We start from the raw sequence: 20,659 nt of genomic DNA on the forward strand, positions 1-20,659 counted from the left end.
GAATGTGTGCCAGTTGCCAGCAAAGCCATTGCTCAGCACCTCATCTGTGCTTGCAGTGCTCCAGAGATCAAGTAGAGACAGCAGCTTCAGGGGATGGTTTCACAATAGCTTGCAGTGCAGTGAGAAAGAGCTGGAGCATATGTCCCTGGTGCTGCTGTGCACAAGCATGGCCCAAGAGAGCTTTCTCATGCCCCACAGCATTTGCAGGGTGTTAGTTACAAAAAAAAAACCCTATATGAAACGGATGCAATGCGTTTAGAAAGAGCTTGAAGAGGAAGTTAGGAATGCTGCGTGCAGAGAGAGCTGTGAAGATGGGGCACTTGGCTCTTTCCATGGTGGCTCTGGGCAGGATAACCATCAGAGCCTGTAGAGCTCTGCCTGTTAGCAGACACCTCTTCATTGTCTCTCCCTGTGCAGCAGATCTGCAGCTCAGATCAGGACTTTGTCGCTGTTTTAGGAGTGACTAGAGATTAGAGAATGCAAAGGTAACTTTGGATCCTTTGGAACAACAGACTGGACTCAAGGACTAGTGCAATGCCTCCGTGGTGTGAACAAACCTGTGCTCAGAAGTTGTGTGAAAATCTTGTTCCCACCCCCAGTTGTGAGCTGTGTCAGTGTTTCCCTTCCATTCCAGCCAAGGCTCCTGCTGCCATGGCCCTCCTGTCTCTCAGGCTCTCTCTGTAACTGTTCCGTGGCTGTTCCTTACTTTCTGAAAGCACTGCAGACTGGAGTAGGTTGTACCCACCGCCCTCCAAACCTGATCCTCATGCTGTCCATCTTCTGTTGCAGTGTAAGGTGTGCACTGTGGGCTACAGATCTTCCTGCTCCTATTGCAAGCTCCCAAGAGATGGTGAGTATATCTGGTTCCCCTGCATTTGGTCGGTTAGAACTTTCATCTGCTCTGACAAGTAAGTTTCTCTTCTAGATTCCTGGTGGCATCTTTCAGGGTGGACTACCTCAGTGCTGTGTCACAGGGTTATTAATTGTTCTTCATTTAGACCCTTTTCCTTGTCTCTTTAGGCATTTTTCCCTGTCCCTTAGACCCTTTTCCCTGTCCACACCGAAGGTGTTGCATGCAGATGTGTTGCTACCAGGTGCTCTGTTCTTGTGAGGCTCGGTAGAGAGGTGTCTCCGTAGAGAGGTGTCTTGCTGCACAAGGCCTTCCCTTCCTGTTGCTTTGGCATTGTCCTTCACCCACCGAATTAGAGGCCGTGTGTCCTCCAGGACGGTGAGCCAGTGCTGCTGGCCATGGGTGAGGTGGCTTCCCCTCAGCTCACCTTCCCTGGGAGATGCGGTGGTGTGTTTTTAGCATTACTCTTTTTGAGGCTCTCAGATTTGAGGTGAATCCAGGGACTTGAATTGCTGCACTCACTTTGCATGGAGAGGTGTTCTGCCTCTCTAGGAGCTTCTCCTTAACTGCCAGCACTTGTGCTGGTTTTGAATGGGAGGATGCGAGAGCCAAAGCACACTCACTTGAGGAACTAATTCCTTTGGGACAAACATGTATTGCAGGCGCCTTTGGGCAGACTTCAGATGTTTTGCATTTCCTGCCTTCATGCCCCAGGCAGAAGGGCATTAAGATAACTGCTGGTGCAGGACTCTGTTTACTGGAGCGCCGTCCCAGTGGTCGCGCTTTGCTTGTGCTGTGGCTCCTCCGTCAGCATTCTGAAGGCACAACTCACGTAGCTGGCCCAGCACAACTGTGGGTTGTAATAAAACTGCTGAATACCAAATTAAAGAGAGCCTTTAAGATGCTGTGAAGACAGATTGCGGTGTGTGCTTCTTACTGACCTGGTTTTGTTGATTGAGAGAACATGTAATGAGGTAACCTCTCTATGAGTGTCCTTTAATTGCTGAGTGAAACAAAACAGCTCTCTAGGCATACACAAGCGTCACTGCAGCTTTGCATGGCTTCTTGCGTGGTTTGTGACTGATGGTCTTGAAGTGGATTTTAATACACCTCTCTTACAGGGACTAGAGCAGGCCCAGAGTCCAGAGGTTTGGAGGGAGAGGACGCATCAGCTGAGCAAGAATTCAGTAAGAGAATTACTCTCTCCATCTCTGAGGTTGTGCTCGCGTCTGTGTGATTTGAAGTTTTCACAGCTGCGTGTGCAGACTGGTTTCATGTGTGAATTTTACATGAGGTTCTGCTCATGAAGTGTAGCCAGAGCTCTGCAGACACGTTTGTACGGGCCTGTCCAACGTGAGCTGTGCTGCGGCCAAGCAAGTCAGTGTGCGCTTTCCCAGCATTCATATGCAAAATGGTCATGTGTTCTGCTGTGCTGCCCATGGTCCAAACAGATCGAGAGCGGGGAGTTGCTCAGGGGGCCATGAAAGACAGAAGCTTCGCTGGGCTTCGTTCTCTCATTTCATTCTCTTTGAGGGAAGAGGTTTCAGCAGCGGGTGCAGGGCTGGTGATGGCTGACATTGCAGCCCCACAACTTTGTCTTCTCTATCCAACAGCTTTGGAAGTTCAGGTAGGGATGTCTTTTGAAGTGAAGCCAGGTACTTCAGAGGCTTTCAAGCACAGATACTTCATGGGATTTATCTTCCTTGTATTGCATAGCTAGGCTGGGGGGCAGGGTGTTTCCCCGTAATATCTGTCTCATCTGTGGTAAGTATGCACCTGATAACATCAGTGATTGTGTTAGGATGCATTTCATTCAGGGATCAGAGGGGTCTGCACCCAGTTTTCCTCTAGCGTAGAGATAAGGTGACAATTACAAGTTGATGTTGGTCAGTGGTGGGTGTTCAAGGATACATCAGGCATAGCAGGCATATCACTGCCATGTAGGTTGTCCTGGACATGGGAGGAACGTAGCCAAACCCATCCCTGATTCATGTTTGCCCAGGGAAGAGCAAATCCTGAAAGGAGGCCAAAAAGCCTCTTGTCTCTGACAGGAGAGGTCGGGTAATAGAGCCCAACATGAAACAAGGCAGTGAAAGGATGAACAGAATTTGGCTTGTCCTTTATACACCTTGTGTCTGCAGAGTGTTAAGACACAGGATACAGAAAGGGAGAACAGGTTAGCCTTTTAAAAAGAGCGCTGCTCAGTAGCCAGAGAATAGGAGAAGAAAAACACATGCTAAAACGCTGTGGAACCAGGCCGTTTCTCTTACAGCAGAGACAAAGCTTGAAAAACCTGAGCAAGAGTTATCAGGACAACCAGGATCTCCAAAGGAGGCTCTCCAGTCCTCAGTTCCTGCTCCACAGCAGGAGTGCGAGCCTCAGGAACAGGAGCCAAGGAAGAGAGATGAAGGGAGAGAGCGGCGACCGTCGCAGGAGAAGAGAAGGGACACGGACCGGCACCAGGAGTTGCCTTCCCAGAGAGAAGCAGAGGAAGCCACACCACAGGAGGGTGGAGGAAGCAGAAGTGAGTAGCACAGGGCCCAGTTTGGGATTCCTCTTGCTTGTACTCCATGAGATCATCTGCAGAAAGGGCAGCATTTCACTGGAACGTCTGGAGGCTGTTTCTGTGTTGTGTGAATCCGTGGCATCAGGTGGTGGTGGGCTGTCCAGCTCCAAGAGTGCTGGCAAATTGCCTTTGGGGAAAAGAACTAGGGGCAGGCTGGCTTTGGGAGGGTGCAGTTACCAGAAGTTACCCTGGGCTGAGCTCCTCTGAGGAGGGGCCTGATTCTGCTCCGCTTTCTGCGGAGGAGAGGTTGGAGGTGGCACTCTGAGCACCTCGCAAAGTGGGGAGACAAAAAGCAATGGCTTCCAGATTCAGCTGCGAGAAGCCATGCTGTTGCTTTGAGTGGGTTTAGCTTTACCAGTGCTGTCACAGCAGACTTAGATCCAAATGATCTTTCTTTACTTTTTCTTTCCCGACCACCTCCCTGGTTCTTCACAGCAATTATGCTGAAGCGTATCACTCGATTCACCCCGCCAGAAGTGATTGTGGGGCTCCTGGCCCCATACGTGCGTCTCTCCACGTCCAGTGTGCGCATCATGAAGAACAAGGCTGGACGGATGGGGCAAACCTATGGCTTCATTGAACTGGATTCCCATGCTGTAAGTAGTTTCCTGCTTTCCCATGCCCTCGCTGTTGGTGTCTGTGGTCTGAAGAAGTACAGAAACCACAGAAATAGAAGAAATAACTGTATTGTGAAGCAGCTGTCCTGGAGTGAGTCCTCTCTTCTGCTTGTCCGGTTGGGTACAGGGAATGACTGATACAGCTGTTGCTCTCTGGCTTCAGGAGCCAAAGATTGTCTACTGTCACAAGCTGTGATGCCGAGTGAGTTTCTTACCTCTTTGTAGACTCTTCTAAACCTGAACACCTCTAGCACAGATATTTTGTTTGCAGGCAACTTGAAATGAATGGTTTCTGTCTGCAAAAGGCAAGTAAGTACCTTAATTAACAAACAGCCTCACATTGGAGGGTTCACATTATCCGGTTCTGGGTGATTCCCAGACTCCATGACTGTGCTTCGGCTTTGGTCCAGAGGACACTCACCAGAACAACTTGGGGCAGCAGCGGCCGTGGTGCTGCATTGGCTGGCAGCCCTAGAAGAAGGTAGTCCCTAGGTGGCTGCAGAGAACGCTCTTAGGACAAGGAGAGAACCTAACGATGTATTCATCCTTTTTGTCAAAACTTAAATACTTTTCACTAGCAGTTAGACAGAAGTGTTGTGTTCCTGTCCTGTGATGGTCGTCATGGAAGCACAAAGCCTTTCAGGCACACTGGATTTGGGAAATGGGCTTGTGTTTCTTCTCATAGGTGCGATATTCTCCTTTCCCTTTACAGGAGGCTCTGAGGTTGCTAAAGATACTGCAGAATCTGGATCCCCCCATCTGCATTGATGGACGTACAGTGGAAGTGAATCTCGCTACGGGGAGAAGAAGGTATGGATGCTGAAGGGTCGTGCTTTGTGTGGTGTGCTGCTAGGCTAGAGCTGTGTTGTCAGACCAGGTGCTTAAAGGTTGGCACATGAATTAGCACAGATGTTTCTACAACCTAAAAAGGCGTTGGACAGATAAAAGCATCGGAGCTAGAAGCAGCTTCAGTGATTGAGCATTATGGGTTTAATCATCATATTTCATGGCCTCTTGTTGTCCAGCCATCGCATCCCGTTGTGAGGGAATTAGTAGGTTTGACTTTTCGAAAGCAGTTAGAGAGATTCATCTTTGCGGACACAGCAGAGAGTGTGGTCGTAACTCCTCTGGAGACAATGACTTGTAAAGTCTCTGTCTCCTGGGATGGACACGCTCCAACTTGTGGCCAGCAAAGATGGTCTTCCTGCCTTTATTGGTCCTGCTGATCATTTTGAGTATACTGAGGCTAATGTGAAGCCTGACTGCGACCTTTATCTCCACAGGAATGACTATGGGGAGCACGGCGACAATTCTTACTATGGCCAGGTAGGTCAGCACAGCTTCCCTGCAGGTCACTGGAAAGGAGGAGAGTGCTAGGGGTTGCAGGCTTGGCTTTGTTAGGCTTTTTCCTGGGCTGCTGACAGTTCAATGGTTTGAAGATGAGATGATAATGCCTGAGTGTGCTCTCCATTGCTACTCTGCCCCTAACGCTGTGTTCCTGAGTGTGCATAGAAACGTAAGTCAGAGAGCAGATACTGCTTGAGGGAATTCTGGGCTGGATTGCTCTATGCCATGTTTTGACAGGGTGACTTAATTGATGACTGATTGCCATTCCCAGAGTGACTGTCTTCTCTCTAGTGCTTGTTACTAGACTGCAGGGCTCTTCCCATACTGAGTGGACTAGAGCCTTCGACCCGGATTCCCATGAGCACCTCATTTAAAGATTGGTGGAAGCTGTAGAGGCCTTGTGCTTTGCAACCCTGTCCATTGCTCTGCAGACGAAAAGCTATGTCTGCTTGTGCTCTGTTTAGGGTAGCTAAATGAGCTGTTTTCCTGAGTTTTGGGCCTGCGAGAGGGAAGAGAAGCAATACGATGTTTGCCAAAGAGTCTCTGATCTGTTTGTTTTGTTCACTTGCTCCAGGGCAGAAGGGGCATGAGAGACAGAAGGGGTGGCGAATCGCAGAGACGCACCAGAGCACAGTGTAAGTTCAGCTCTGCCTCATTCCTACCGTGGAGACTTTTCTTCCTTAAAAGGGCACTGACATGTAGAAATCAGCCCAAAAATATTTTTAAAGGCTAAGAGTAGGTTTGTTTGCTACACCCACTTCTGAGTTCTTCTGCCAGCTTTGTTTAGTCACATTTTCCTACCTGATGATGAGTTTCTCTCTACTCTTACCGCGCAAAACTACATGCAGATAAAGGAAACTTGCTGCATGCTTTTCCTTTTTGTGGTGAAGTGATACGATAAAAATCAGACTGGCAGTTACTGGATGACACAGAAGTAAACAGACTGTGCAGCAGTGCCAGTAGCTGAAGAACACTGCTGGTTGGTTTAGTAATTTATCTGTAGCATCACTGAGCTCCATCTAATAACACTTAGGAAATGAGAAGCGTTCCTCACTCCATGGGCTTGTCCTTAAGGCATCTGGCTTTTCCTGTAGCTACAGTTTCCTCCCCTTTCTTGTGGGGAGCTTTCATGCACCCACGGGCCCGGAAGGGCTGTGAGGAGTGTCATCACTTTAAACAGGAGGCTGTTTGAAAGAGCACAGATCCTCCTTGTTCACAGAGGTGGGCGGACACTGGGCCTGGTACTCATTACCCCATTCTTAGGGAAATTACTGAATTTCACGTCTTTGTGCGGTCCAGTGTTGTGGTCTGGTGATCTCAGCACAGCCCCTCTAAGCATGTTTTGATGTGAAAGTTTTGCCAAGTCCAAAACCAGAAGAATTGTGAAACCCTATTTCCTTTCTTAATCCTTAAAGAAAATAAGATGTAGGTGGAGTGATGTGAGGATACTCAGACCTCTCTTGCCAGAAGAGAATAGTTCTTCTTTCCCGCTCCTGATCCTAGGAGCAGCATAGTATTTGCTCATGCTTTTGTCTTTGTAAAAGGCAAGTTCTGCCTTTGGAAGACTGTGGTGTTAACTCTTGTCTCTCTGCTCAGCTCCATCGGATGTGTCCACATACATCTATGATCCTGAAACTGGGAATTACTACGATCCCATAGCTGGGACATACTATGACCCCAGGACTCAGGTGAGTGCATGGGAAGGAAGTTTTACGCACTGCATTCTTACAAACTGCCCTTCTCTGGAGAGTATTTTTAGCCAGATCCTGAAGACAATCTAGTGTAGGACAGTATGGAGGCAGTTTTCTCTCACTCCGTCTTCTGACCTGTATAAAAGGTATATGCCTTCCAAAATATGAATTTAATGAGAGGCTAGGAATCCATTAGCTCTGTGTTGAACCAGCAGCTGCCACTTTGGCCTCTGAAGCCCTGACTTTAAAGGGGTTTTGGTCTCCTCTTTGAGTGGGTGTATGGGCAGAGCGTCCTTGCTAGATTTTACTGAAGACGTGGGACAGGAGAGACTATTAGAAGATGGACAGCAGAGCTCTGTTTTCGAAAATCTGTGGTCTCTTTGCTCCCTGACCCCAGCCAGCAATAACTGCAAGGACGCTAAAAAAGAGCCATCAGAGATGTCTGTGACTGTCACCTTGGTTTTGTGGTACTGGAGAGGTCCCTGTTCTGGGCAACCAGGGTAGTGCTCTGCGGACCTGGCTGTGGTAGAATGCCTTCTCCCCAGCAGCGCTTTGAAGCCTTTGCTCTCTGCAGCCCCTTCTTACTCAGCCCAATAAGAAGATTGCAGGGGTTTGGCTAAGTCTGTGCCAAATGCTTCTTTCAGAGAGAAGTCACGATAGACCGAGAAGTGTGCTCGTCACCTACAGAGAGCAGAAGGCGGCGGCATGGAAGCCAAGAACGGACAAATGAAAGGAAGGAGCCACACAGCAGGGACAACAGGGACAAAAAGGAGAAAGGGAGAAATACTTCTGCCAAGGTAAATCCCTCCAGGCGTCCGAATGATCAGAGATCTGCGGCCAGGAGGCTGAGATAAGAGAGGTTTGAAGGTAGAGAGTAATGTATAGAGGAGTCAAAAGGGAGGGCCAGTGAGAGAAAATGAAGTACATGGAGTCGGCAGCAGGCCAGGAATGTGGTTGTTGTCCAGCCAGGTGGAAGTAAGTTCCTGAAATTTTTCTCTTGTGATGTGAAGTCAGAGCTTCTATCCCTTCCTTAGGTTAAAGGGCTCAGAAACATGCAGATAACTGAGACATGCATTTCTCTCATGCTGCTGAAAGCCCCCAACTGTTGTAACAGAGCCAACAAAACGTAGCAGAGACATTTAAACATACCAAGTCAGATCATAACAGACACTCAGCTCTTCCTAAACTGCAGGTCCTACCCTCTCCAAACATGGCAGGCAGGAAGGTGAGGTGGTGCAGGTGGGCTGCAAGGGTGAACCAGGTTCAAATGCAGATATGTGCTGTCCAGTTCCTCCCAGAGCCCCAGTGCCCTTCAGTGCTGCTCCGTGTGAGCGCACACTGTCCTCTCCAGTGAGGGGAAGCAGCTGGTTGGGAGTAACTGCCCAAAGTGATGTTTGAGTAAGGGTGTTCGAGCACAGTCCAGTGCCAGGAGAGTTGGTACATGTGATTCAGCCACAAATGCAGAAACTTTGCCCATTTTTCTGCTTATGCTCTATGGCCTGGCCAGTCCTGGACAGTTGGGACTTGAGGAGTGTGATTGTCCCTGAGGCTGGTACCAAGCCAGCCAAGGAGTCTCATCTGGCATAGACAATGCCTGCTTTCAAGGGACCTAAAAGAAACCTGTTCTTGTCTGAAGGGAGGATGAAATCATCTCCTCCCATCATTTTTCCTGGCTACCCAGTTTCCGTGGATGCTCAGATGTGGCTTCCAGGCTGCTCTGTGCACTCTCTGACCCCTGTGCTGCTGCTGTCCTAATGCCCAGTCTTGGGTTTTTCAGAATGAGCCTGAAGACGAGAGGTTCTTTGCAGAAGATGTCTTCAAAAAGCCATTGCCTCCCTCTGTGAAAAAGGACGAGAGCGCAGGCCTGGTAGGATGCTGCATAGCCCTTTTCTTTCCTAATCAAGTATGAGCAGCTAATGAACCACTAAACTAGAGCAAGGGCTTCAGACCAGTTCTCTGTAAAGCGTGTAGATGTGAAGCTCTGCACCAGCCTGCTGTTTGTGCTGCTGAGCGTATAAGTGAGCATTATGGGCTCATGTTCTTGCAGTACTGGGGAACCGCGGTCTCTGGTATTTTCTGCCCAGTATAGGGAAGGTCCTGAAAACACCACCACACTGGTTGAGCCCGGCTGCGCGTTGTGCCACAGACACAGCAGAGAATACTGGTGGTGTTGTCCTTTCCTCTCCCCACCTATAATACGTGTGCTGTTTCACAGCATGCAGGACTGTAGCTCCTCCTGGAGTGGTGGGTTTCTCTGCTCCCATGCTGGCGGGCTGTGAGGGTGGCTTTGCACCTGGTCTCCATGTCATTTGTGTACACAGAGAGGTGTCCAGATGTGACCTGTTCCTGTCCCAGCTCCTTCACTGGTCTGAGGCACGACTGGGGCCACTGTCAACATCACCGTCCAGCAGAGAGCAGGAGTGGGGCAGGCTGGGCGGTGTGGTGAGCTGCTGCAGCTGAAACCAAGGGAATGGCTCCTGGAGAGCTGTGGATTGCCCAGAACGGGAACGTCTCCCACCAAAACCACTACCGCATCTCTGCCGACTGCGTGGTTTCCTTAGAGTCCTGTTTGAGTGGGTGCTTAGCTACTGCGTGCACTGGGTCCATGCTATGGCAGTCTTAACTCCTGATGTTGACTGTTTCAGAATGAGACTGGAGAGGAGAAGTTCTCTGCAGAAGATGTCTTTAAAAAACCATTGCCTCCCTCTGTGAAAAAGGACGAGGGCGCAGCCCCGGTAAGTGGCTCTGGAGGGAGGCTGGCTGAGGAAGCAGAGCCCTGCATGGTGGCGCAGGCTCGACGCTACAAATTATCACACTGTTCTGCCTCCCACAGCCCAAGGTGGTGAACCCTCTGATAGGACTTCTGGGAGAGTATGGAGGAGACAGTGACAATGAAGAGGAGGAGGAAGAGGAGGAGCAGTCACAGGCGCAGTGGCTGCCGCCTCCCCACCCACCTGCACAAGGCGAGGAGCAGCCAAGGAAGGCCAAGGCCAGCGACGACAAGCTGACTGACTGGAACAAGCTGGCCTGCTTGCTCTGCAGGAGGCAGTTTCCCAACAAGGAAGTGCTCCTCAAGCACCAGCAGCTTTCCAACCTGCACAAGGTGCGGGGGTGCTGGGGGGCTGCCTCTGTGCTGCAGGCTGCCTTTGGCTCAGCAGCTTCGTGATCTGCAGGGAGGATGGCATAGTTGGGTGGGAAGAACTGTGCTGCATTTGACACAGTAGCAGGCAAAGTTCCCATCAAAGAGCTGCTCAAAGCATTGTGTGAGCTGCTGTTTCCTGTCTTGGGAGTGCTGTAACATTAAGGTGTGACTTTTTAAGCCTTAGCAAGATAGCTCAGGCTTGGGGAGAGTGAGGTTCTGGCACACATGAGTGTGATAACAGTGAGAACGTAGTGCATGGCTTCCCCATGTTCTGCGCTGCCTTTGAGCTATTGCTTCTAGGAGGGCCAAACTTGTGTGCAAGTTAAAATAAGACTGGTTGCTGCCTTTGCTACAGAGAGGAAGGGCTCCTGGCCTTTGTCGGGGAGTGGTAGTCTGGGCTGCAGGAGAAGCTGCTGTATATGGTAGAGTACATGTGCAAGATCATGCTGCCTTAGCTGCACTCCTTACGGGTGCAGGAAATGACCCTCGCACTTGTATCTTCTGCTGATACTGGCTTCTGTTTTCCTCCTTCCAGCAAAACCTGGAGATACATATGAAAATAAAACGATCTGAGCAGGAACTGGCATATTTGGAGAAGAGAGAGCGTGAGGTGGGTCTGTGGCAGTGAGCAGGCTTCTGTTTGTGGTCCTGCTAGGAGGATGTTGGTCCCAGGTAGACCATGCTCTTACACACCTGCAGCTTAGGCATCCAATGCCTCCCGAAGAGCCTTGGATGGAACTGTGGGCGTTTGGACCTGTAGGTAGTGCTGTGACTTCTAAGAACAGGTCTTCCTTCTCCCAGGAGGGTCTGAGTGTGGTTCTGTTGTCCTACAAGCCAACGCTGGGCTAAGTGGGACACAGATTTCCATCTAAAACTGATGCAGTGGATGGTGGCTGCTGCCTGGCCACGAATGGGAGAGTTGTACCTGTCCAGTGTGTGGAAGGTGGCAGAGCTACTCCCGGGGCTGTATGTAGCTGGAAGGCCACAGCCACAGGTCTGGCTCAGCCCAAAAGATGCCATCAGGACTAAGTGGATTGTGAGTCCTAAAACATCCAGGGATTATGGGTTCCTAGGACAGATTTCTTGCCAGCTGGGGAAGGGGTGAGATGAGATGAGACCCGGCTGCAGAGCAGTCTCCTGTGGAGTATCAAATTCTCCATCACTCCTGTACTTACTTTGTTCTTTCTGTTATGAAGGGGAGATACAAAGACAAAGGAAATGACCGGAGAGAGAAATTCCAGCAGATGGATTCACCAGAGAGGAAACGACTCAGATATGATCGGGACCCGGAGAGGTAATGGCTGGTCTCGGTTCAATTTCTTGGAGGCTGCTGGTGCTGGGCTGGCATGCGTGTGGCCGGCACGCCAAGGCTGGGAATCAGGCAACGGGGTAGATCTGCAGGAGTAAAGCCCTGGCAGGCTGTGATTCTTGTGGTTAGAGTTCCCCAAAGAGTGAGTCTGTTGGGCTGCAGCGCTTCTTTGAGTGGGCAGGAGAGGGCCAGGGCTGTGCTGTGCAGGGGTGGAAACGAGCAGTCAGGGGAAAGCAGAAAAAAGCTAGATGGGTGGGATGGGGGGTGGGTGTGCCTGGCCAGGCGTAGAGACTGCCTTCTGCTCCCATTCATCTCATCCCCGAGGCACTTGCTGTCCTCCTGTCCTGGCATCCAGCCATTGAAAGAAAGAGCAAAGCTGTGTTTCATCTGTTCCACTGACTCAGAGGGACGCGAGGAGCTGTTTCCATCTCGTTCAGAGTAGGTGGGGGAAGAAACTGCGTGCTGTGTGGAGCTGTCAAAAGGCCTGCCTGATGCAAGCTCGTGTGTTCCAGTGGGCTGCGGAGCTGCTAGGCATGTGTTGAAGACAAAACCGGTTGTGTGCCTATTCTCTTCTTGTACAGCACCTCTAAGGAGACCTTTACTCCATATCTTGCAGTTTAAAAATCTCACCCCTCTGTTTCCCTGGAATAGCTGTGGATAAACTGAAGTGGTTTGTGTGCAGTGTCAGCAGCAGGCAGAAAGCAGAACTTGCCTAAAGGAAAATTATTTTTGTGCCGAGCACTTTTCAAACTATGGGTTTTGTTTAGTTGTCTTGGATGAGCGATGACCAGGTGGAAGAAAATGTGTCCAAATCCATGCTGCATCTATTGAGCTCAGTGACCACAGTGCTGGGAGGAAAGAGAGGTCTAACAGAGCAGCAGGGATTAGACTTTACTTTATGCAATTGCTACAATTCAGATTAAGAAGTGTAAGCAGAGAACGCTTCTGGCTTGCCTGTGCCATAAATATTTTGGAGCCTGACCTCATTTCCTGTGCCCTGATGTGTTTTCCCATGAGGTGGGACAAGAATTTATGTGGTCAAAGGTATCTGAGCCCTGCACACGACCCGCTGTGTTGGTTTCCTTGGGCAGTGTGCTGCCTGCTGGCGACTTGGGCCCTCAGGAGGAGTTGGAATGTCAAGGAAGGTGCTGTTCACAGAGCTAAAAATCCTTGGCATGTGTCCGAAGCATTACAAGAACTAGACAATTGATTCTGTCTCATTTGCAGTGACTATGACCCAAGGATTGATAGCAACAACAAAGGGAACCAAATGTTGCAGTCCACAGGGTGGAAGAAAGGCTTCGGCTACAACCAGCAGGGCACAACATCACCAATGGAGGTGAGTCTTCCTTTCTTTTCCATCACTGCAGCCAGTAGTATGTCCCAAGACAGCTGGAGGGAATTCCCAGAGTCTGGCTGCAAGACTCAGCACCCGCTCTGTGGAATAATATGTGTGCACTGATTAACTTTGCAGGCTGGGAGGGGCTGCAAGTCTCTTGGCAGTGGAAAAAGGTTAGAATTCATATGGATCGGGAGGGGTTGAACATAGAGGAACAGTGAGCAGGGAGGGTGTGACATCTGATTAGTACCTGTGCGAAGCCAGGCTGGGGTTTGAGCAGGTCATCAGCTCAGCGTTCTGCAGCCACGTAAGCCGGGGGAAACGGCGAACCTCCTCCAGGGAGGTGTGAACCGAGCCAAAGGCACAGGGCATGTGATGCTGTTTGTCTGCTCTGCTTTCATTGCCCTTCTGGACTTCAGAAGGGAATAAATACTAGCACACATCATCTGATGAGGAGCAGAGTCACCATGAGCAAAGGGCTTCAAGGATAGCAGGGCAGGGTAGATCCCACCTTCTGGGACAGCCTTGTCTCTCTGTGGACCTTAATTTGCTGGCGAGGGTTTATCTGGCAAGCAGCCTGGGGCAGGGGCACGTGAGCTGCGCTGTGGCCATGTGGCTGCCATCGCTTGTCGCCACGGCTTTGTCGCCTGGCTGCCTCGCTGCCGTGGTGTCAGTGCTTTGCCGAGGGGCAGCAGCTCGCAGCACAGCTCACGTTGCGACATTCGGCTTGCAGTGGAGTGTATCATTAAGGGCAAATATTTGAGGCTTCATGACGCGTGTTTGTTGGAGCCCACGCACGCAAGGCAAGATTCCATCTTCAATGCAGACAGCAGGAGCCGGCCCCAGCTGTTGCTCAGTCCTCATGGAGAGCTTCCTGTGGCTGTAAAATGGGCCTTGTCGAGGAGCCAGAGCAAGCGATGCATTCTGGGAGGTCTGACCTCAGATCGGTCCCTGCCGCACGGGGAAGCTGATTGCAGAGCAGAGCCCTCGTGTGGTTCCTATATAAAGGCCTCCCAAAAGAGCCCTCGTTATGTGCTTTCTTCCCACTTCGAGTCACACTGGGTAAAGCCATGTGCCCGCTGCAGCCCAAAAGGACTTTGATCTCTTGGCCTAATTGATCGCATTGCTGATATTCTGATAAATCAGACTTAAAAGAAAGAGAAGCTTTCAGCCTTGGGCTTGCTCTCCTGGGCTAACTCTCGGCAGGTACTATGAATAATTCAGATGCTGGCTGCAAAAGCCAGTCGTTAAAACTGGTTGAAATTCAAAGTGAGCTACTGGAGCCCATGGGAACTCTATTAGAGGAGAGAACAGCTGAGTTTGAGCAAATGCAGGCTAACTGCAAACAGCTCCCGGGGAGCCTGGCACTCTCCTTGGCACTTTCCTTTGCTCTGGTTCGATCCCTGCTTGCCCACAGCTGCCTCTTGTCTGCTGGCGCTGCCTGCTTTGGCTGTGCCCACTCCTATCCTGCCGTATGCTCGTGTTGGTCGCCACAGACAATCCCTGGGGTTTCATTCTTGCCGGCTATTTGCTGGTCGTGTTTTTATTGCCCACAAAGGGCTGATAGTTCTTCCCAAGCAGCTTTTGGAAGAACACAGAGTCTATTCTGCTCCTCTTCTTCTGGATCCATGTGGGAGCAGTCAGCTCTCCTCATGCAGCCCAGGAGAGGCTTTTTCTTTATGGCAGCCAGTGAAAAGGAGGAATTTCTAACATGAGCTGTCTCTCTTTTCAGGCAGAGAATCGGAAGAAGGGCCCTGGCCTGGGGGCGCAGGGGAAGCCTGGCAGGCGCCAGTCCAATGAGACGTACCGCGACGCCGTCAGGAGGGTGATGTTTGCCCGCTACAAGGAGCTCGAGTGAACAGCAGAGAAAGACCTGAGCTTGTCCCTTTCCTCTTCTTTGTGTCACGTTCTCTCGGGGCTTTGGTCTTTCTTTTCTTTTTGATTTTTTTGAATTGTTACAGGTTTTGCTGCTAGGATTTTTTTTTTTAATAAAACTGAAAATCAGTCAGTGCTTGTCCCTGGCCTAGAATGGCACCATTCGAAAGCACGTGATACCGTGCAGGATCCCCGTGGGCATTGTTGCTGCCGTGGTCCCTGGATGTTGCAGCCGTCTCAGCAGGGCTGGGACAGGTTTGGTCACTCAGTGGCCCTGCAGCACATTCCCTGCCAGCTCAGGACAGACACTCCTGGTGTCACACTCAGGATGTGAGCTGGAAGCAGGGGACAGCCCCACGGCCCACGGGGAGTTCAGGAGTGGCTGTTGAGCCACTCATCGTGGCTTTTCGCAAGGACACCGTTGCGGTGCCAGTGACGGGAGGGGACATGTGTGCTCAGGGCAAGTCCTGTTGTTTAGAAAGGGTCTGACGCAGCCCCCTCCTGCTGGAGGGCCCCTCCGGGCCAGGGGCTCTGTGCAAACCCAGCAAGAGCAGTGCTACAGAAACTCGCTTGAGAGAACTGGGTGGAAGTTGAGGCAGTGGAAGGGTCACCCTGATTCCTCTGCTTTGGAACAAAGGCACTCGGGGACAAAGTGGTGCAACCAGCAGCCAGGAGGAGCATGGTCTCTAAATGGGGAGGGTCTGGGTAACGGTGGTAGTGATGCTTTTAAGGGATATATGAGGGGTCACCCTGAACCACAGGACCCCCATAGCTCTGGTAGAGTGGGAATAGAGAGGAATTATTCCAGACTAGAGCCTGATAGTCACACAACATCTCGGAGCTCAGCAACCTGTCATGCTCCTCCTCATGATCTCCAAATGAGGATGAAGTTGGAGCACTGCAGAAGGAGGCCCTGGCTGTTGGGGAGTTCTCCAGGCCCGGCAGCCAGCCAGGACTTCCATCCCTGTGGGAAGGACAGGGAAGGTGATGGGGTCTTGGGAATGAGCTCCCCTAGAGGGAGCAGTTGTGGTGGCACAAGGTCTGGAGGAGCAAGCTGGCCTCTGGAGCCTGGGAATTGTTCACACACAAAGGGGAAAGGGTGACTGCGATGGATGGAACAGGGTTTTCAGCGGCACTGGAGGGAAGCGGGCATTTGGGAGTGGATCAGCAGGGGCTGCACAGGCAGGTTCCCCACACCCAGGTGTCCTGGGCACCTGCTTGTGCCAGAAATGAGCACCCCTGGAGCATCGCTCCCAAACAGAACAGGAGGGAGCCTGGAGCACCACCAACTGCAGGAACCCACTATGTGGATGATATGAATTTGCTCAGTGGGTACATTGATCTTAGTGAAAACCCATTAACAACTGATGACACTTGATTAATTAGAAGATAATAAACCAGATAGATGTAAGAGCAGCTTCCTTTGGACAGATGGACCTTACTGAATAATGTATGTTCTTGGCTCAGCTCTGCACTCGCTTGTAGTTGGCGTGATGTGCATATGTGAAAGGAGAGGCAACACAGCCCTGTCCTTGCGGGCTGATTGCCAGGCTCGAGTTAGGAACAAGAGAGGAGCTGGAGCAGACTGCAGTGAGAGGGGGAAACGCTAATTAAAAGAACCCTAATTGCAGACTGCATCCGTCTCCAATCAAGAGAAATCCTGTTTCTCTCCATGGAGGTAGATCTGCCTCCCATTCATTGTGTTAATCATAGAAACACTTGATTTTATAGAATTATGGAATAGTTTGGGTTGGAAGGACCCTCAAAGCCCATCCAGTTCCACCCCCTCCATGGGCAGGGACACCTCCCACTGGATCCGGTTGCTCCAAGCCCCATCCAGCCTGGCCTGGAACCCCTCCAGGGATGGGGCAGCCCCCACTGCTCTGGGCAACCTGGGCCAGGGCCTCCCCACCCTCAGTGTGAAGAATTTCTTCCTAATATCTGATATAATTCTCCCCCTTCCAATTTAAAGCCATTCTCCCCTCATCCTATCACTCTCTGTCCTTGGAAAAAGCCTCTCCCCAGCTCTCCTGGAGCCCCTTTCTGGACTGGAAGCTGATTTAAGTTCTCTCCTGAACCTTCACTTCTCCAGGCTGGACAACCCGAGTCTCTCAGCCTGTCCTCATGTGGGAGGTGCTCCAGCCCTCAGATCATAGTAAATTATGGGAAATCGGGAATGCTGCTTGCATCTTAAGATGTTCAAACAATACAGTGTCACTCACCAAAGTGCAGGACTTCCAGGGGAGGTGCCGGTGTGGCTTGAGAACGCCACTCACCCGGACTGACGGGAGTAACCCAGTACTGGGCCATGGGCAATCCAGGTATCCCTGCCGGTGCAATTGCCCGAGTTCCTCTGAATTCCTCTTCCCAGCGCAGCCCGGCAGGTGCCTCTGTCCCCCCTCAGCGGGGTGCGCGTATCAGGTCCGTACGTAGATACACGGGCTCGGTGCACAGCAGCGAGGGGCACCCGGGGAGCGCGGAGGAGCCCCCGCGGGGGGGTGAGGTGACTGGAACAGATAAAGGGAGAAGATACAAACGTTAAAAAGAAGCACCAAGCCAGAAAACACCAAATCCTCTTAGGAAAACAACAGAAGGAAGGAAAATAACCCCAGCCCTCAGGGATTTGTTGACTGATACAAGAACTACGGCTGCTGCTGGGCTTGCGGGGCGCTGCGGGCCGTGCTCGGGCGAGTCCTCAGCGTGCAAAGCTCTCTGGACACCCCGAAAGCACAGAGCATCGGCAAGCAAAAGAGTGGGCTATGGTTCTTCTGCTCAAATCTTTAGGCGTGAATATATTGCAGCAAGCTATTTGTTATCTGCCTTTCAAACAAATCCAAAAGCTTTATCTGAAATGAAAGAGAAGATGCCTCCCGTTAAAGATACTCGAGGAACAACTGGAGTCATTTAATATTCTAAGGTATGAGGTACTGGAGCTGAATGTTCAGAGGAGGTTGTTGCTCAGATCGTGCCCCCGTTTTAATGTAGGTTGTGTTTCTGTATTTATCCATATCCATACAAGAAAGACTGTTCTATTCTTTGTTCCTCACACGGGGCACATTGTGCTTTCAAATGTCAACAAACATCAACTCTGTGAAATGGCACCTTCGTGGACTTCCGTCCTGGAGCACAAAGATTCAAAGGAAGATGAATGATGCTATAAGAAGTCACATAATGACCGGAATAGCCAAGATAAGCACAGACACAAGCCCTTCTCTAAATTCTAGGTGGATCTTTTTTGCCAACACATCTTGAAGGGGTTACGGTTTGGCTGAGCTGCTGCTGGGCGGTGTGGGGAAGGGGTGCAATGGGACATGGTGACACCGGGCTGACCCACAGCAACACCCCTCCCCGAGGGTAAGACAGTGCTGGCCGAGGGCTCACACCATGAAAGAACACTTCCCTACAGCAATGGGCAGCCAGAAGGACACAGACCTCCCTCATGAGCCTCCCAGTGCTCAAACCTGGCCACACATGCCGACGGTCCTGGTGCTGCAGCCACCCCTCACCACACGCTCCAGCCTGCCCCGGGCACAGCCGCGTCCACCAGCCCCAGTGCCTCCCTCCTGCCCGGGCACGGCCGTACCCACCGGCCCCAGTGCCTCCCTCCTGCCCGGGCACAGCCGCGTCCACCGGCCCCAGTGCCTCCCTCCTGCCCCGGGCACGGCCGTATCCACCGGCCCCAGTGCCTCCCTCCTGCCCCGGGCACGGCCGTACCCACCGGCCCCAGTGCCTCCCTCCTGCCCCGGGCACGGCCGTACCCACCGGCCCCAGTGCCTCCCTCCTGCCCCGGGCACGGCCGTGTCCACCGGCCCCAGTGCCTCCCTCCTGCCCCGGGCACGGCCGTACCCACCGGCCCCAGTGCCTCCCTCCTGCCCCGGGCACGGCCGTACCCACCGGCCCCAGTGCCTCCCTCCTGCCCCGGGCGGCTGCACGCGCTGCCGGAGGAAGGAGAAGGCATGATGGTTGCTCCGGGCAGAGGAGGAAGGCAGGAGCAGTTGATAGAAGGGGTAATGGCTTAAAACTGAAAGAGGGGAGATTCAGAACAGATAGAAAGAAGAAATTCTTTACACTGAGGGTGATGAAACGCTGCCATAGGCTGCCCAGGGAGGTGGTGGATGCCCCACGACCTGGAAATATTCCAGGTGAGGTCGGATAGAGCCCTGAGCAACCTGATCCAGGGGAAGGTGTCCCTGCTCCTGGAGGGAGGTTGGTACAGGACGAGCTTTAGAAGCCCCTTCCATCCTAGACCATTCTACAATTCTATAGCATTTCCCGTCGTGGAAGGGGATCCACAGCTTGCCACGATTGTGCTGTCATGTATGCAGCATCCACTTCTTGCACTGAGAAGCTGCAGAGGATCTGCCACACAAAGACCAACTCACATGTACGTGTGCCCCTCACCACCTCGAGGAGCACAGTCCCGCTCCCGGCATGTCTTGCTCAGCCCATTTGCAGCCCCGAGGAGGCCAGTCCATCCCACTATTACAGAGTGCCTCTCCTCCCTGTGGAGCACTTGGGTGTGTGGTGAGGAAGATGGGAAATGAGAGCATTTCACCCTCAGGGGCCGGAGTCCTCCTTCCCACACAATGGAAGGATGGGCTGGTCCAGAAACAGCAGAGAGCTGGCAGACAGCTGAAGCTCCTCCTCTGGAACCATCTCCAGCCCAGAGGAGCCCGTGCTGCAGGACGCCCGGCTGCATACACACCTGACTTCACGTTGCACCGCGGTGGGATCCATCTGGAGAGGAGAGGCTCAGTCCGAGGAGCTGACGTGCCTGTGTTGGGCTGGTTTGGGTTCCCATCGGGGCAGAACGAGTGGGTGACCCCGGCACAGGCAGTGCCCTCACTCGCTGGGTTGCTGCCGCGCTCAGCAGGGCCAGGGTGGTGGTGACAGCTGTCTACCACAGGTCCAAGGTCCATCCAGGAGCTGGGACTGCCGCATCAGCCTGAGTTCTGTCCAGAAGAGCAGGCAGAACCCCCAGCTCAACTTTGGAGAGTGCTCACAGCCCAGGCCTGGGCTTAAATGGAGCCCCCACCCCAATGGGCAGCAGGTGTGGGGTGGGTGCCCACCTGAGCCCAGTTAAGCGTCCCAGGGCCCCGACACCTGCCCTGAGATCGTGGGCAGCTCCCCTGGGCCTGTGCCTTTGCTGGGGCTCAGGAGAGCGGCAAACACCTCTCTGGGTGGAGGGTGGTTAGACAGCAAAGTCCTCTTTCTCCCAACTCCCATGGAGGTGTGCCCGCTCCAGCACGTTGGGTTTGCTCAGGGCTACACTGCTGAAACCCATCTCCCAACTTTCCCCACTTTACTGCGCTTTGGATTCTGTCCTGGAGCGCTCAGGCTCGGGAGGTCATCAGCTGGATTCCTTTCAGATGACACCAAATCAAACGCGCTCCAGGAACGCACCTCACGGTCCCCGGCCGCCCATGGGCGTTCAGGCTGCGGTGTCCGCCTGGAGCTCAGCTGGAGTGAAAAAATGACTTGTAAATGCACGGAACATTGTGTCCTCGGACGTACGGGTCTGCTCCCGCTGCGCCGTAGGGGCCCCAACCCTCCCAGCTCTGCCTTTTGCTCCGGTCACTTGTGGGCCAGAGCTCCACCACCGCCCGCCCCACCGCGTTTTGGTTTCCCAATGTTCGTGACAGGAGTGATGCGCTGCTTCGCTCTCCCATTCCCATTGGGAGCGCCTTGAGCTCCAGGAATGAAATATCACAGAATCACGGAATGGTTTGGGTTGGAATGGACCTCAAAGCCCATCCAGTCCCCCCCTGCCATGGGCAGGGACACCTCCCACTGGATCAGGGGCTCCAAGCCCCATCCAACCTGGCCTGGAACCCCTCCAGGGATGGGGCAGCCACCACTGCTCTGGGCAACCTGCTCCGGGGCCTCCGCACCCTCACGGGAGAGCGTTTCTCCTCTCCACCGC

The 20,659-nt window shown here is 52.4% G+C and overlaps 1 protein-coding gene and 1 long non-coding RNA gene across 2 annotated transcripts in view; one reads left to right on the plus strand and one right to left on the minus strand.

Moving 5' to 3' along the window:
- RBM6 (RNA binding motif protein 6) overlaps positions 1-14,869 on the plus strand; it is a 51,411-nt gene extending 36,542 nt beyond the window's left edge. Inside the window, exons 7-22 of the mRNA XM_009560642.2 lie at positions 790-850; positions 1,972-2,037; positions 3,123-3,374; positions 3,852-4,012; positions 4,746-4,843; positions 5,317-5,359; positions 5,955-6,015; positions 6,977-7,068; positions 7,716-7,868; positions 8,849-8,938; positions 9,717-9,806; positions 9,905-10,174; positions 10,749-10,823; positions 11,410-11,507; positions 12,750-12,861; positions 14,594-14,869. Of these exons, the coding sequence (XP_009558937.2) occupies positions 790-850; positions 1,972-2,037; positions 3,123-3,374; positions 3,852-4,012; positions 4,746-4,843; positions 5,317-5,359; positions 5,955-6,015; positions 6,977-7,068; positions 7,716-7,868; positions 8,849-8,938; positions 9,717-9,806; positions 9,905-10,174; positions 10,749-10,823; positions 11,410-11,507; positions 12,750-12,861; positions 14,594-14,719 (1,848 nt within the window). The 3' untranslated portion in view covers positions 14,720-14,869. The remainder of the gene's footprint in view (positions 1-789; positions 851-1,971; positions 2,038-3,122; positions 3,375-3,851; positions 4,013-4,745; positions 4,844-5,316; positions 5,360-5,954; positions 6,016-6,976; positions 7,069-7,715; positions 7,869-8,848; positions 8,939-9,716; positions 9,807-9,904; positions 10,175-10,748; positions 10,824-11,409; positions 11,508-12,749; positions 12,862-14,593) is intronic.
- LOC128853257 (uncharacterized) overlaps positions 1-20,505 on the minus strand; it is a 38,492-nt gene extending 17,987 nt beyond the window's left edge. The window contains exons 1-2 of the long non-coding RNA XR_008451663.1: positions 19,442-20,505; positions 16,959-17,243 (exon numbers count right to left, since the gene is read on the minus strand). This is a non-coding gene — a long non-coding RNA (uncharacterized LOC128853257). The remainder of the gene's footprint in view (positions 1-16,958; positions 17,244-19,441) is intronic.
- Between the last annotated feature and the right edge of the window lie 154 nt (positions 20,506-20,659).

Source organism: Cuculus canorus, chromosome 11 (assembly GCF_017976375.1).
Source record: "Cuculus canorus isolate bCucCan1 chromosome 11, bCucCan1.pri, whole genome shotgun sequence".
Lineage (NCBI taxonomy): Eukaryota > Metazoa > Chordata > Aves > Cuculiformes > Cuculidae > Cuculus > Cuculus canorus.